Below are 18,178 nucleotides of genomic sequence, written 5' to 3'. Positions count from 1 at the left end.
GGCAGGAAAAATTCTACAAACAGATAGACGGGACAGCCATGGGTTCACCACTTTCCCCACCCTTGGCCAACTTCTTTATGGAGACTTTTGAAGAGAAAGCCTTAAACTCAGCCCCACAAAAACCAACCATATGGCTTCGCTACATTGATGACGTGTTCGCTATTTGGCCACGATTCACTCCTCTCCTTTCTAACACACTTAAACAACCAACACCCTAGAATCAAGTTCACCCTGGAAAAAGAGAAAAACAATAACCTCCCCTTCCTAGACACACTAGTCACCTGTCAACCTGATGAAACCTTGGTTTTCTCAGTTTATAGAAAACCCACCCATACAGGCAGATACATTCACCAACAATCCCATCACCTCCCCCTGACAACAATATGGAGTTATTAAGACACTATTCAACAGGGCAAAAATAATCTGTTCAAATGATCAAGAAAAATTCTAACCACCGAACTAAATCACATCTGTGACACTTTCTCAGCCAATGGCTACTCCCCCAAAAGAATTCAAAAAATACTTAAACCAGTTATCCACCTCCCCCCCCCTTTCACAAAAAAGATTACTCTAAATCCATCACCATTCCCTACATCCGAGGCACCTCGGAAAAAATCAACAAAATCTTAAAAAAACATGACTTGACCACTTGTAACAGACCATACAGAAAATTGGCATCCCTTATCTGCTCCACTAAAGACCAACCACTTCTCCTAGACCTACCTGGTGTATACCAGGTCCCTTGCAGCTGTAAATTATCCTACTTTGGCCAAACAGGCAGGACAGCAAATATCAGAATCTCAGAACACAAGGATTACATCCGATTTCACCAGTACAGCCACTCTGGGCTTGCAGACCACGCTCTGGATACTCGCCACAGAATAAGATGGAAGAAAGCCAGAGTAATACACCACAGCAAGTTCAAATATGAAAGACTAATTCATGGAATCAGCCTCAGCCCTTAGGAACATGCCAAACCTCAACAAATTTGGATGCATGAGACTGCCACAAATTTGGGAAACATTTATCAGAAGAACTTCAGCCCAAAGGCCAAGAACTACCAATATAGCCCACCAGGGGGGGGGGCACCATCAGGACTTTAGGAAAATGGTAGCTTCCTAGCTTCTGTTCTCATTTGATGTTATGTAGTACTTACGTGCACTTGTCTTTATATTAAGTTCCCAAGAAGATGGCAACATAACGTTTGCCGAAATATCGGAAAGTATATATTAAAGTTTATTTAATTTATATTTCTAGTCTACGCTGTCAATTCTTTAATTATTAGTTATCACGTCTAACCAGCATATAAGCCTCTCTACAAGAATTAGATTAAGATAGGCAATCTAGAATGTAATTTCCCAGTTTGATTAATGAACTTCAATTGCTTGAGGTTCAGAAAGAGTTCTAGATCTCAACTATGCTAAAAGTTTCTTTCGAACAGGCTGAAAATTGTTTCAGGATTATATTTCAAAATATGGTGTGTGTATGGAGGGGGGGGGGAGGTATGATAGTAAAAGGGGCCATTGTATAAGTTATATAAAAGCAGGTATATTGTTTAGAGATTAAGGATGAGTGTACTCCTGGCTGAAAGTATGGTTCATGAAGAAACAGTAAATGAGTTTAATATGTGATTTTATGGTAAGTCTCAATAGAGACTTACCATTGAGACTCACCATAGGAGTGAGTCTCAATGGAATGTCACAATAATAATAGATAAGGAAAAAAAGAATTTTTTTATACAATTTTTTATAATACAAGTATAAATACATATAAATAGCTAAGTTCTAATAAGTTACTGCTCCTTTTTTTCTTGAGATTTTTTATTATTCCAGAATTTTATCTTTGATATTTTGTTCTTCATCTTGGATAAGACACCTGTTGAGCTTCCCTCTTCAACTGCAGTTAATCTTGAAAAGGTGAAAAAAAAATATATATCCTAAATCTTACCAAAAATAACAAAGAGAATGAATATAGAGTATACCACAATATATATACTGCACTCTCAAAAGTATTAAACAGATATACTAGCTTTTAATATTAGTAAAGTTGCTTAGTACAGCAATATATGAAGTGGGGGTACCTAAGATATCAGTGTATAACAAGGTGGAGTACAATGCAGAACTACATACCATCCTACTGTTGATGAGTTAATCCAAATTTTCTTAAGCCAATGGGTAAAGATATTGTTATTATTATTATCGGATGAAAGGTAAGGGCAAGAAGAAATTCAATAGACTGATGATACAGATATTATTATTATTAATGAAATAAAAAGCCAAAAGGCTTCACTTCGGCGATGTTAAAATTATTTACATTAAGGGGATATTTAATCCGACATTATTTCAAAGCCGAATAAGAAAACTCTAAGATAGAAATCAAAGAGTTTCATGCCAAATATAGCAAACTATAAAAGTTTAGCGAGTCCAAGCGTGAGCAAACACCTGGGTGGTACAATACGGGACAACTCGTTGTAAAGGTGGATAAAGCTAGGATCGCTATTCTTAGTATTTGCCCTAATGTAAAACTTACCCCCTAGGAGATGTATACTGCTTTACATTAAGGGAGATAGGTCACTGCCTAGACCGGTTTCAACTTTTATTGAGGTCTCATCAGTGAGTAGGTAGACCAAATAATACCAAGATTATAGTGATAGTAGCTTTAATACTTTACAGTACGAGTTGACAAAAAGCTGCACAGATAAATTAATGAAATAAAGAGCCAAAAGGCTTCACTTCGGCAATGTTAAAATTATTTAAATTAAGGGGATATTTAATCCCGCATTATTTCAAAGCCGAATAAAAAACTTATTTTTAATTGATTTTATACATTAATTCATAATACATTAATTTATCTGTGCACCTTCTTAACAACTCGTACTGTAAAATAATTAAGGCTATTATCACTATAATAGTAATAATTGTTTGGTATTATTTAGTCTACCTACTCACTGATGAGACCTCAATAAAGGTTGAAACCAAACTGTCTGGGTAGTGACCTATCTCCCTTAATGTAAAGCAACATACATCTCCTAGGGGATGAGTTTTACATTAGGGCAAATACCAAGAATAGCGATCCAAGCTTTATCCGCCTTTACAACAAGTTGCCCGGTATTGTACAACCCAGGTGTTTGCTCACGCTTGGACTCATCGAACTTTTATAGTTTGTTATATTCGGCATGAAACTCTTTGATTTCTATCTTAGAGTTTTCTTATTTGGCTTTGAAATAATGTGGGATTAAATATCCCCTTAATTTAAATAATTTTAACATCGCCGAAGTGAAGCGTTTTGGCTCTTTATTTCATTAATTTATCTGTGCACCTTTTTGACAACTTGTACTGTAAAGTATTAAAGCTATTATCACTATAATCTTGGTATTATTTGGTCTACCTACTCACTGATGAGACCTCAATAAAGATTGAAACCGGTCTGGGCAGTGACCTATCTCCCTTAATGTAAAGCAACATATCTCCTAGGGGATGAGTTTTACATTAGGGCAAATACTAAGAATAGCGATCCTAGCTTTATCCATCTTTACAACAAGTTCCCCGGTATTGTACCACCCAGGTGTTTGCTCACGCTTGGACTCGCTGAACTTTTATAGTTTGCTATATTCACCATGAAACTCTTTGATTTCTATCTTAGAGTTTTCTTATTCGGCTTTGAAATAATGTGGGATTAAATATCCCCTTAATTTAAATAATAATAATAATAATTATTATTATTATCATCATCATCTGATCTCCATGGAGTAAGAGACTCATCATGGAAGGTTCACACTATTGTACACAATGCTCATCCAACCACTGAAAACTAATTCAATGTGTCTACATTCATAACAAACACACACACACACATATACACATGCACATTCAGGCAATGCATTCCACTCACCAACCACTCTCCATGCAAAGAACCTTCTCCTCACTCCTCTGCTCATACCCTCCTTATACATTTTTCCATGTCAGGTTGACATGGAAAAATCTCTTCCATGTCAACCTCATAACAACCCCTAGCTAGCTTATATGTCTCAATCATATTCCCCACTCTTCCTCCTATTCACGAGGCTTTGCAACTTACATTCTCTCAATCTATCCTCATACTCCACATTCTGAAGACCACTGACCATTTTTGTGAATTTTTTCTGCTGGACCCTTTTCAACATATCCTCATCACCATGAAAACCAGGTGACCAAATCTCACAATAATTCATATGCGGCCTGAACAAGGTCTTATACAATGGCATCATAATCTCTCTCTCTATTTCTGCATGTCAGAGTTCTCTGCATCATTGCCATTATCCGACGTGACGTCTTCACAATTTGTGCAATGTGGCCTCGAATTTCATGTCCCTGTCTACCATTACTCCTAGATCTCTCATCTCTAATTCTTTTAAAGTTTCACCACCAAGTGTATACTTTGCATCCCATTGTTGCTTACCAAATCTCAAAACCATACACTTTGCAACACTGAACTGACAGTTCAAGTCTATGTAAGACAATAACATCTGCTTGACTCTGCATTGCACTCCCCAATTTTACATCAGCTGCATATTACTAATTAAACCCATCTCTATATATCACGGCATACAAATCGAACAACAATGGTCCCCAAACTGACCACTGCAGTACACCATTAGTGACCTTCCTCTTTCAGGATACTGCACCTCGATATACAACTTTCTGTTTCCAATCTCATCTGTTTCAATTTATTTAACAGTTTATCATGTGCAGTCTATCAAAAACTTTTGTAAAATCCAAGTACACCACTGTATATGCATCTTCACTGTCCAAGGTATTTGCAATTGTGATGTCAATCCTGTTCAGTGTTTGTGTTTGACAAAACTTATATTTACATGCTCAGTTTTGTATACCTAATACAGGCTTTACAGAATAAACCTGTATACCTTGATTTTTTATTTATTTTTAATATATTAGTCCCTTACATGAGAGGTCCTAAGACATATGATGCATCAGAATCATGTATAGGCAAGTGTTAGAAAGAGGAAAGGAATTTGTTGATGCGTTCTTGAACAGCTAAGGGCTGTAATCATTAGGGAAAACAGTATGAGGAAGAATGTCCTAAAGAACAGTATACAGAATGAAGAGGTATATAGAATGAAGGAGGAGAACAAGAAGTTGATTCAATAAGGTTGGACCTGCACAGTATATGAATGTTGACCAGCAGATGTTCATGTACATGATTATGATTAAAGAAAAGTGGAGGAATGGAGATGGTCAGTTTAGTCGAGCAATGTCCCTGGAAATACCTATAAAAAAATACATGGAAGGAGGGAGTCAGTAAGAGAAGGGTCATTTATTAAGAATATTGCTCTCTTCTGGATACAATCAAGCATTCTGAAGCTAACTGCACATCCCAAATGTGAGAACAATATTCTAAGGCTGGGCAGATTTGAGATTTGTCAAGTGTCAAGAGTTGAGCAGAAGAGAAATATTGTTCAGAATGAAAAAGAATACCAAGCTTTTTTTTGGAGAATAAAGAGACAATGAATGTGATGTATTTGTGCTAGATAGACTAAATGCAAAAGCCAGTCCAAAAAAGAGAAAACTGATCCTTGCTACTGAGCAGAATATTGTCAAAAGTGAAGCACTGTCTTTCTTCTAGGAAACAGACAGCATTACACTTTGGTGGCATTAATACCTACCAGGCTATCCTCGTGCCACTTGAGCATAGCAATGAGATCAGTGTTCAAAGCAAAGGTTATAGAAAAACCTTGAAGCCTGAATCACCTGAGCACTACAACATTTTGTAAATGATGAAGAGGAATGAGGGTACTGTCATTAGCAAAGCTATGAATAGGACTAGATTGCAGAGAGAGAGAGAACATCAATGTATAGACAAGAGGGTATTCCAGTAATGATTGAAAATATAACAAGGAGAAAACTGTCTATCATAGCCCCCAGTGTTTGACATAACAGGAAGCTGGTGATCCATACATCAAAGTAGGATGAAGACCATAAGAAGTTGCTTGGTAAGAACACCAGTATAATGTAGAATATAGTATCTGGATTGGTTTATGTCTAACTTGTATGTAGCATTCACAGAGTATGGTGGTGATATACGATAAGTTTCCTGCACTTGGATTTATATCTGTATGTGTGTGATACTTTATCTAAAATTTATTTTTTGTATATTTGTTTAATCACAGGTGTAAAGGAAACCAACTCTTCCTTTTGTATTTCTTCATCCTGCAATAACGAGAATGCTCTGTTTTAATATGTTGATTATAACCTCCTGTACTTTCAATAAATTCCCAATGATAAACTGTTGTCCCAAGCTTTTGTTTATCATTTTGTCCAGAAATATTCCTCTCCCCCTCTACAACTCTGCAGGGAAATTATTATTATTATTATTATTCGTGACACCTCCAAGGAGTCCGAAGACTCATTGTGGGAAGACACCTACTGTATAACTCTCCATCTCCACTACTACACAGAATCTCTACTACCAATCATCTACATCAACGCCATCTACTGCTCACAACCACCACAGCTAGTGTTTTTTTTGTCTGTAAATTGCGTGCTCTGAAGGGCCGATTTGTCTGTATGCGGGATGAAAAACCTGAGTTTCTGGGAGAAAAAACCCTGCTACCTCTGTATGAGATCAGCTAACTCACCTTCGATTGAAAAAGTCCATATAAAGATTCCCCCATCATGACGAGAATCAAAATTAGGCCCTTTCTAATCGAAGGGCGCAACGTACTGTCATTCTTCCAATTGCGCTATGGAGGTGCTAATGTATGTTAAAGAAATGTATCTTTAATTGCAACCAACTCAAGAAGTTTATAAAATTATTCCATGTCATGAGGCCATATGATTAAGTAACAATTCACATAACAACAGCCTCATGATCATATAAACTTTTGTCTGTAGATCATTAAATAGAAGGATAAGATTCACTTCTCCTCTTTACCTGTGACAGCTGAGAATTTTAGCTAAGTTTGATTATGCAAAATTAAAAAATAATAATTCTGTGATTACTTTTCCACACAGATACACAAATGTTGTATCTGTTTGTATTGTTTTGTTATCTTTTTGCACAACTATTAAGGCCTGGCCCCTCTGATGATTAATAAAAAGTCATACCACAGTATTCAAGGAACTCTTTATTTTGTCCTGTCATTAACTTCAAACATAAAAGGACTAAAAATATAAAAATATATTGTTCATGGTTAAGCCTATTTAATATCTGTATTTTTTGCACTATGTAAAACTAGCTAAACATGGGAAAACTTTGGTAAGAACATAGAAAATAAATATCAGAAAGGCAGCAAAATGTTCTGGAGGCTATTGAAAAAGATTAGAAAAAGGAAAGAGTACTGTAAAAGGATTCAGAGATGATCAAGGTGACACATAACTGAAGATAAAGATATTCTAATGTCTGGAGTAATTACTTTGAAAATTGCTAAATGAAACAAGCAATATCAGCATGACATTGGACAGGAATACAGTCAGGAATAAATATCCATACAAGAATAGAAAAAGTAATAAAAAACCTAAAATGTGGAAAGGTAGCTGGGATAAATGAAATTTTGCTAGAAATGCTTAAATATGAAGTTTTATAGTGGATGCACTATATAATTCAGAAGGCCTAGTCAGAGGATCGAATTCCTGATGATTGGAGTGGAGCTCTCATACTACCCATCTATAAAAGGTAAATAAAACTGAATGCAAGAATTACAGATATATTTCTCTGCTGAGTGTTCCTGGTAAGATTTATGCAAGTATATTTGAGAAACAGGTAAGAAAAATTATGGAAGGGAAACGTGATGAAGAACAAGCTGGATTCAGGCTAAATAGAGGTTAGGATCAGATTTTCACTTTAAGACAAATAGTATTTAAGTTTGTAGATCTGGAAAAGGCATAGGCTATTCAAAGCGATACAGTTATATGGTGTCAATGGGGCATTATATCAAGTAATACTTAGTCTTTATTTGAGTTGTAAGTCAGCAATTAGAATTGAAGGAAGTACAGGAAGATGGTTTAATGTTAAATCTAGTGGCAGACAAAAATGTACATTATCTATATGGATCACATTATGAAGGAAAGTGGCATTAAACTTGATATCAAAATTGATATGTTAATCTTAGCTCTTTACTTTATGCAGATGTTATACATCTGAATAAATCCAGTACAAGTCTGCACGATTCCATGACTAAATTGAATAACTTGTAATAAATTTGGTATGAAAATCAGCAATAAAAAGACAAAGAAAATGAAAATAGGCAGAAACATTGCAAAAATTAATTGTATCCTGAATGGTGAACCTATAGAACAAGTAAAACATTTTAGCTATTTAGGCACAATTTTTAGTGAAGATGGTAAATTAAATATGAAAATAGACAACGGAATTAGTGAAGCTGGTATGGTAGGAAGTCAGCTGAATAAATTTATATGGCATAAGCAAGAAATGAGTTAAAATACTGAATTAGCTGTATACAAGACCGTGTTCGAACCAATTTTAACTTATAGATCTGAGAGCTGGGTTAGAAATAAAACACTTGATCAAAGACTAGAGACCTCTGATATGAGAATTCTGAGAAAGATTAGTGGAGTTAACTGATTACATCAATGGCAGTATCACATTAAAAATGAGGATATTAGGAAAGAACCTACCATTGTTAGCATTCAGGAATGTTAGTAGAGCTAATTTCAGGTGGTATGGTCACTTAAACAGAATGGGAAATGAAAGATTAGCAAAACAACTGTTTTTTGCCAGGTAGGTAGGAAAAAAGACCCAGACCAAGATGTAAGCGGATTGAAACAGTAAAAAGTGCCTTAGAAGAAAGAAATATAACATCTGATAATATTGGAATCTTGACAGACAACAGATTAATTTGAATGGAAGTTAGCAATATTGTAACTGTTTTATGCAGCAATATCATAATTATCCTGTATGTCCCCTGAGGGTAGCCATCATGAATTTGATAAATATTTGTATTAAAAATTAGAGCTATTAGAGGCTCCAAGATGTAGCTACAAAATAAAACGAATAGTAAGTCAATAAATTGTTCAACCCCCCCCCCCCCCACCTCCATCCTTTATTAACAAAGCTGAGATTGCTATTCAATTTGACCATTGGCAAGAAAGTGTGAATTATAGCTTAAAATTGTAAATCAAAACTCCTACAATGTCATAATTTTGACTAATCTTAAACTAGTTTAAAATCTTTCAACTAATCTTAAAATAAGTAAGTGGGAGTTGTCTGTTGATAACTGGGACTGTCTATAGTTTAAGACAATAAACTATTTGTTTATTGTCTTAAACTTAAACAGTGGTTCTTAACTGGTGTTCCCTGGAACACTGGTGTTCTGCAGAAGATGAATAGGTGTTCCATGAGAAGTTCTGGAATTTGTCACTTTTTAATTAATTTGTCAGCACAAATTAATTTAATGATGGTTCAATTGATGTTTAATTAATTATCAATTAATAATTAATCATCAATTATTGATTAATAATATAAATCAGCTAAATTACCAATTAATTATTTTATACATTACAAAATAACCAAGGTCTTCCGTGAAAATCTCAGGATTTGTGAAGTATTCCGTAGTCGAAAAAAAGTTTGAGAAACACTGGTTTTTTACCTGTTTATTACCTGTTTATAGAGGCAAGAGAAATATTTTATAGTTTCTCAAGTCATCCTTTCTCACCTTCACCATAAATGAATAAATAACAGCTCCAAAATGAACATTTATTTTGCATTCACTCATTACATTACAGTTACAGCTTCCATAAAATCATAATAATTGTATAATTTACACCACTGAAGAGCCAAAACATTATGACCAATGCGTCTTCATGCAGATCGAAGAAACTGCAGGAAGATGACTCCGTGTGTGTGTGTGTGTGTGTGTGCAGGTCATGAAACAGTATGAATAACACTTCATACTGCAAGTTTATTTTTCACTTGGTTAGAGTATAATAAATTTAGTTTAATCCTTTATCCAAGTGTGAGCAAACAAAGTTTGCGCCTGAAAGTATCTTCAGGACTGGGGTAAGGTGGTACAACACCAGGACAACTCGTTGCAAAGGTGGAGCAAGCTACCAACACTCCTGTCTCAGTATCTCCTATAATGCAAAACACATCTCCTTGTGGATATGTCTAATGTTATGCATTAAGGGAAGGGCCACTACCCAGACTAGTTTCGACCTTTATTGAGGTCTCTTCAGTGGGAGCCAGGCCCAAGCTGAGATACCAGGCAGAAGCATTTGCAGGTCATCTCTACCTATAGGAGTTGCCAAATGGTGTGCCGCCCTTTTTTAATAAATTACTCTGGATTTAGAGAAAGATGTTGAAAGTTTATTTTTCACTTGGTTAGAGTATAATAAATTTAGTTTAATCCTTTATCCAAGTGTGAGCAAACAAAGTTTGTGCCTGAAAGTATCTTCAGGACTGGGGTAAGATACTTTCAGGCGCAAACTTTGTTTGCTCACACTTGGATAAAGGATTAAACTAAATTTATTATACTTCATACTGCACTCTGTTATTCAGAGTTGTTCTTCAGATGGGAAAGGCAGCAGACTTAAGCATGTTTGACAAAGGCCAAATGATGGCCAGCTGACTTTGTCAGAGCATTTCCAAGACAGCAAGGCTTGTGGGGTGCTCATAGTCAGCCGTGGTGAGTACCTTTAAAAAGGGAAATACCATGAACTGTAGGCAAGGTGTGGGCTGACTACAGCTCATTGATGCTCAAGGTGAGCAAAGGTTATCCCAGATGGTATGAGCCAACAGAAGGGTTATTGTGGCATAACTTGCCAATAATGTGAATGCTGATGATGGGTGTAATGTGTCACAACACGCAGTGCATCAAACTCTGCTGAAAATGAGGCTGCACAGTTGCAGGCCACTCAGTACCCTTGCTAACCTCGATTCACTGTTGAAAGCACCTCGAATGGGCAGGCGAGCATCAAGTGGAAGAAGGTTGCCTGGTTCGATGAATCTCATTTCCTGTTGCACCATGTGGATGGCCGGATACATGTGCACTGTTTACCTGGAAACGTGTTGGCACCAGGATGAACTGTGGGATGAAAACAAGCCAGTGGAGGCAGTGTAATGCTTTGGGCAACGTTTTGCTGGGTCCAGTCATTCATGTGCAGGAAACTATGGTGTCTTCCACCTACCTAAACATCATTGCACACCAGGTAGATACCTTCATGGCAACAGTATTCCCCTCTGGTTGTGCCTTCTTTCAGCAGGATAATCAAAGTAGTGTGCCATGCCACACTGCTTGGATTGTGCAGGAATGGTTTGCAGAACATGAGGAAGACTTCCAATTATTGCCCTAGCCTCCAAATTCTCCAGACATCAATCCAATCTAATTGTGTTGGAACAGCACATCTGCTCTGCAGTGGCTCAACCACGTAACTTACAAGAGTTAAGGGATTTGCTGGTTAAAGGTTAGTACCAGATACCATAAGAAACCTTTAGAAATCTTGTAGCATCAATGCCATGCTGGATAAGAGCTATTCTGGCAGCACATGGAGGACCAAAATCATATTAGGTAGGTGGTCAAAATGTTTTGGCTCTTCGGTGTATGTATCTATATCTATGTCACTTTCTAAATCTGGGGGAGGAATTGAATGTGGAGAATAGTGTTACATAATTTATGGACAAGCCCTCAAAAGATAATTCATGCTGTTATACTATCTTGAATAATCAGTGGCATTGAATTGTCATACAGTAACCATCCACCAAACACAAACTGGCAAGTGTGTACAAAGACCTTCAAAATATCACTGTTCGTTGAAATGAGGGTCTGCGCAGTTAGCCTAGTGGCTATGCACTTCGCAACCATATGCCTGGGGAAGGAGTGTCCTGGGTTCGATTCCCATCACTGACGTGAGATGCTTAAGGATCTTCCTCAGCCATAGCCAAGTTAGCTGGTCTTGGGCGTGGACAGCAAGGTTTTTTCCCCCAGTTTATCTGTGGTTTTTCATTCCACAAGCAGGTAAACCGGCCCCTTGATCTACAGCCATAAATACTTAACCCTCCAGGGGGGGGGGCTCAACTCGCCCCAATAGGGACGGGGGAGAAATGGGAGGAAACTCCATATGAATAAATAAAATTGAAATGAGGAATAGAAAAAGGCAGACAATATTATAGCCTGCTTTTAGCCCTTCACCAAAGAGGAAACTGGAGATTTGATCAACAGTTTTCTCTCTGGCATGGATAATCCTTCCCTTTGAATTTCTCTATCAATAATGGGTACATTAGGTCACTCATTCTTCTATACATTAACAACCTTTTCTCACTGATCAAAAATCATGTCCATAGTTTTGTTGATGACAGCCCATTCCTCTTCATTCAATAACTCTTACAGTCATATGCTTCATAACCCTCAATAACCAATATCTTAAAATACTGATCTCCTGATTCTCTAGTGAACTTCAAGACAACCAAAAAGAGTTCTGTCTTATTATTCCTGGTAAAAAAGACTCACTCCACCTTACTTTTAATGATATTCAGATCTTCAGTCAGGATCAAATTTCTCTTGTTGGGCTGATCAAGGTCTTCATCTTCATCTTTTCCTTGCCATTCTAGTAAAAACATGTCAGTTTTGCTCAACCTTTTCTCTCCAATTCTGGTTAAGTAACCATACCATCTGAGAATAGCACTGCTCATACATTCCTGAATGCTAACAATGTTGAGTTCCTTCTTAATATCCTTATTTTTAATTTTTCTGTCACTGATGCTACACATTTACTCCTCTAATTTTTCTAAGAACTCTCATATTTATGGTCTTCAGTGCTTGATTTGCTAACCCAGCTCTCAGATCCATAAGTTAAAATTGGTTTGGACAGTCTTATATGCAGCAAGTTTAGTGTTTTAACTCATCCTTCTCTCTCTCTTATTCCATATAAATTCTGTTGTCTATTTCCCTATTTAGTTTGTAATTTTTGCCACCTTCACTAAAAATTGCAATTAAATGTTTTACTCATTCTATAGGATGTCCATTCAGAAAGCAGTTTGAGTTTTCAGTATGAAATTTATCACAGCTGACATTCAATTTAGTCAGGGAATCCAGCAGATTTCTACTACATTTCTTTGGAGTAAAACATCATCTGCATAAAGTAAAGAACAGAGGTGAATATTAAAAATATTCATATCAGGCTCAATATCATTTTTCTGCAGAAAGTGATCATATACATGATGAATAACAGTGAAGATAATATGCATCCTTGTGTCACACCTAATTTAATATAAAATCATCTTCCTATAAGCTCCTTCATAGTTATACTATAAATTACACAGACCAAGAAATTATATACTTGGTTTAATCCTTTATCCAATTGTAAGCAAACAAGTTTGCACCTGAACTATTCTAAAATAAAATAAGTCAGCTTGTGCTCTTAGAGAATACAGAGACAAATGTAAGAAAGCTAAACACGTCATGGGAAGCCTTTGGTAAGAACACAGAAAATAAATATCAAGAAGGTGGCAAGATATTCTGGAGGTTGTTAAAGAAGCTCAGAAATGGAGGAAAGAGTGTTGTAAAAGGAATTAGAGATGATATATAAACTGCAGAAAAAGATATTCTTGAAGTTTGGAGTAATTACTTCTAAAAATTGATAACTGAAACAATCAGTAACAGCACAGTGGTAAAAAAATTATCAACAGCCATGCAATCAGGAATACATATCCATACTTGAAGTAGAAAAAGCCATCAATGGCCTGAAATGCAGAAAGGCAGTTGGAGTGGATGATATTCAGCCAGAAATGCTCAAGAATGGAGTATAAAAGTCTTACATTGGCTGCACTGCATAGTTCAGAAGGCCTTTACAGAAGGATCAATTCCAGATGATTGGAGTAGTACTTTCATAGTACCCTATATAAAAAGGGAAATAAAACTAAATGTGAGAATTACAGTGGTATTTTCCTATTGAGTGTTCCTGGTAAGATTTATGCAAATATTCTTGAGAAACAGCTAAGAAATATTGTGGAGGAGTTTGGGAAAGAACAAGCTGGGTTCAGGCCAAATAGAAGCTGTTAGGATCAGATTTTCACTTTATGACAAATAGTTGAGAAATCATGGGAATGTAACAAAGTTCTGTATTTAAGTTTTTGTAGATCTGGAAAAGTCATATGATAAGGTGTCAACAGAAAAGCTATTCCACACACTACAGTTGTATGGTGTCAAAGGAGCTTTATATCAAACAATGCTTAGTCTTTATTTAAGTTGTATGTCAGCATTTAGAATTGAAGGAAGTATAGGAAGGTGTTTAATGTTAAATCTGGTGTCAGACAAGGATGTACATTATCCCCTCTGTTATTCATTATCTATATGGATCATATTATGAAGGAAAGGGGCATTAAACCTGATATCAAAATTGGAGATGTTAATGTCAGCTCTTTACTTTATGCAGATGATGTTATAGTATAACACTTCTAAATAAATCCAGTACAAGTCTAAAAGAGTCTCTGATTAAACTGAATAACTGTTGTAATAGATTTGGTATGAAGGTCAGCAGTAACAAGACAAAGGCAATGAAAATAGGCAGAAGCAGTGAAAGTATCAACTGCATTGTGAATGGAGAACCTATAGAACAAGTAAAACATTTCAGCTACTTAGGAACGATTTTTAGTGAAAATAGTAATTAAATATGGAAATAGACAACAATTTATAAAGTTGGTATGGTAGGAAGTCAACTGAACAAATTTATATGGAATAAGAGAGAAATTAGCCAAAATACTAAATTAGCTGTATACAGGACTGTGTTTAAACCAATTTTAACTTATGGATCTGAGAGCTGAGTTAGAAATAAAACACTTGACCAAAGAGTAGAGATCACAAATATGAGAGTCCTGAGAAAGATTAGAGGCATGAACAGATGCATCAGTGGCAGTATCATATTAAAAACGAGGATATTAGGAAAGAACTTAACAATGGTAGCATCCAGGAATGTGTTAGCAGAACTAATCTCAGGTGGTATGGTCACTTAAACAGAATGGGAGAGGAAAGATTAGCAAAAGAAGTGTTCTCTCCCAGGTTGGCAGGGAAAAGGCCCAGAAGAAGACCAATATATAGGTGGATTGAATTGTTGTTGGAGTCTTGACAGGTAACAGATTGATATGGAGGAAAATTGAAGATAGGAAGTTAGTGGTGATGTAAGTTTTTCATGTAGTAACATTGTATCCTGTACAGGTGATAATTTTTTCATGAAATGCCTCATTATGGTGCACCTGGGTGATGTCTCTGGCGGCTAAACTTTCATGACTGTTAGCAGCTGAATCTGTCATTTATTTTGACCTCCTGGCAAATATGTGCAACTTGAATGGAAATTGTATCAGGAAGAAACGAAGCAGGCCTTTTCAAAAAAAAAATCACCCTATGGATATTGCAAATTAATATATAGGGTGCCTCCCGAGCCAAATGTGAACTACTTGGAAAAATCTGCAGGACAAATAACATTGATGTAATCTCTGTCCAGGAACTACATATTAGCAAAGATGAGATTACCACAAGAATTAATATCACTAGCTACAGGTCACTGGGCTACAGCCTGTCACCAATACATCTGAGAGAACATAGAAAACTGCAAAATACTATCCTTTTCTAATCATAATAACATTGAGATCATCACAGCAAAGGCAGCTGGCACAACCATAGTGTCAGTTTACAAACCACCAAAACAAACTTGGTCTATCCCAGCTCTTCTTGCTCACCAACATCCAGTAGTCTACATAGGAGATTTTAACAGTCAACATTACTCCTGGGTCTGCACAGTTAGCCTAGTGACATTGTGCTTCACAACCATATGCCTGGGGAAGGAGTGTCCTAGGTTCAATTCCTGTCAATGATGTGAGGAGCTTAAGGATCTTCCTCAGCCATAGCCAAGTTAGCCAGTCTTGGGCATGGACAGCAGGGTTTTTTCCACCAGTTTATCTGGGATTTTTTTATCTCCCACAAGCAAGCGAACTGGCCCAGTGAACACACATGGATAACAGCCATGAAGACTACTCTTAGGGGATGTAGCAAGGAGTGACAAACCGGGTGCATTAATTTCATCGTGAACCACTCATTAGGGGACTCTACCCATCCTAAAGAAATGGATGAGATCAATCAGTTATTCCTGGAGCTATTGTAAAATGATATCGATGGTAGTAGACTGATGGAATGGGCTGTGAGCCTTTGGCTATCACTGGTTTTTGATGCAAAAGACTCTGGAACTTTTAAATCAGGTAGATGGAAGAAAGATTCAAACCCTGACCTCTGCTTTGTCTCTTGTAACACCGAGGATAATTTTTTACCCAATGATAGGAAAGTACTTAGTATAGTGAAAATAACGGGTCTATGTTGAGATCCTGGAAGGATCTCAACATAGACCCGTTATAGTCACTATAGGAACACAAATCCCAATTATACAATCTGTGGAAAGACCAAAATGGAATTTTTGGAAAGCTAACTGGGAAGAGTACTTTAAACAAATTGAATCTAACACCCATTGGTGTTAGATTCAACCTGAAGTCAAAAATTACAAACATTTTGTATGATTACTGATAGGTGCTGCAAAATGATGTATACCAAGAGGTTTCCGGAAACAGCACACCCCATGCTGGTTTCCTGAAACTGAGGAACTATTCAAAAAATACAAAAAAGATCCAGATCTTGAAATTGGAAAAAGAATTTTAAAAATGCTTAATCAACAACGACACCAATTTTGGAAAATCAACCGAAAATTTAGACTTCACCCACTCTAGCCACAAGGCTTGGGCCTTGCTCTGAAAACTCGGAACTGCATCAGTTTCTAAGCAGAAAGTCAAGGAGATCACTCCTAAAGACATAGCAACTAGAACCCAGCAACATCTTGGATTATTTACCTAACAACGTAAAGATTAGTGCATCCTAAGAAATTAGGACCAAATATATCCGTGTTTACAGAAGTGTCAAACAAAATAACCATCTCTCAATGCCATTCACTGAAAATGAACTGATTCAAGCAATTAAATCACTGAAAAATAACAAAAGTTGGCCTGGACGGTATATACCCTGAGTTCATTAAACATCTTGGAAGTAATGCTCGTAAGTGGCTTTTGCAGTTTTTCTGTAAAACTCTAGAAAGCGGGAACATCCCAAAGGAATTCCTGAGGAGCACAGTTATAGCCACCCTAAAACCTGGAAAAGAGCCTACTGATGCAACAAAAACCATTGACCAATATCTTTACTAAGTATTTCTTATAAACCTTTTGAATGATTACTCTATAATCAAATTTACCCATTGATTAATGCCATAGTACCATATGAACAAGTCAGATTCAGCGACTCTTGCAGTGCTGCGACCAAGTACTTTCCCTTACTACACATATAGAAGCTGGTTTTCAAAAAGGCCTTAAAAAACCTCAGCAGCATCTTTAGATCTGTCCACTGCATACGATACAATTTGGGTGAATGGACTCATATTGAAATTTGCAACTGTAATACAAGACCCAAGATGATTAACATCCAAAACGCATGACATCAAAGCGCAAATTCAAGGTACAACTGAAGTAAAAGTAGTCCCTGTAAAGTACTAAAAAAATGGACTACCATAGGGCTCTGTGCCAGCTTTGCTACTCTTTAATTTATACATTAGTGACATGCAACAAACCTTTTCCCAAAAGTTCGCATATGCAGACTAAACACCTGAAAGAGGTTGAGGCTGTGCTCAGTTCTAACCTTGAAGTTCTGTACAACTATTACACCAAATGGCATTTTGCCCAAATCCCTCTAAAACTGAAGTTTGCACATTTCACTTGAACATCATCAAGCTGATAAACGGCTGAAGGTTTCATTCAAAAGAGAAACTTTGAAGCACAAACCCACCCAAAATATCTCAGAGTTATCTTAGATCATTCTTTAACCTTCAGGAAACACCTGGAAAATGTCTGCCAAAAGCTAAAAACTATGAATATCATCAGGAAGCTTGTGTGTTCGGACTGGGGACAGGAGCCAACACTTTAAAATCTGCTGCTCTGGTGTATTTTGTACTCTTGTGCAGAATACTGTACTCCAGTGTGGTATTCGAGTCATCATGTCAGCAAGGTCGATGTGCAACTTAACAATACCATGAGAATTATCACTGAAACTGAATGGAAGAGTCGCTGGCTTACTTCAACAATAAAAAATGGACACCTCATTACAGACCCCACAACAGAGGCCCCTGGCTTTGACCTACCCAGA

General features: G+C 36.7%; 1 protein-coding gene across 1 annotated transcript in view; it reads right to left on the bottom strand.

The window, feature by feature from the left end:
- Nucleotides 1-1,725: 1,725 nt before the first annotated feature.
- Nucleotides 1,726-18,178, bottom strand: part of PIG-T (phosphatidylinositol glycan anchor biosynthesis class T) — a 179,442-nt gene continuing 162,989 nt past the window's right edge. The window contains exon 11 of the mRNA XM_090408085.1: nucleotides 1,726-1,907. Coding sequence (XP_090264211.1) covers nucleotides 1,793-1,907 — 115 coding nt within the window. The 3' untranslated portion in view covers nucleotides 1,726-1,792. The remainder of the gene's footprint in view (nucleotides 1,908-18,178) is intronic.

The sequence above is a fragment of the Typopeltis vanoorti genome, chromosome 18, assembly GCF_054136105.1.
Source record: "Typopeltis vanoorti isolate ZY-2024b chromosome 18, IOZ_Tvanoo_1.0, whole genome shotgun sequence".
NCBI classification, from domain to species: Eukaryota; Metazoa; Arthropoda; class Arachnida; order Uropygi; family Thelyphonidae; genus Typopeltis; species Typopeltis vanoorti.
This window is presented reverse-complemented; position numbering and strand designations above follow the sequence as displayed.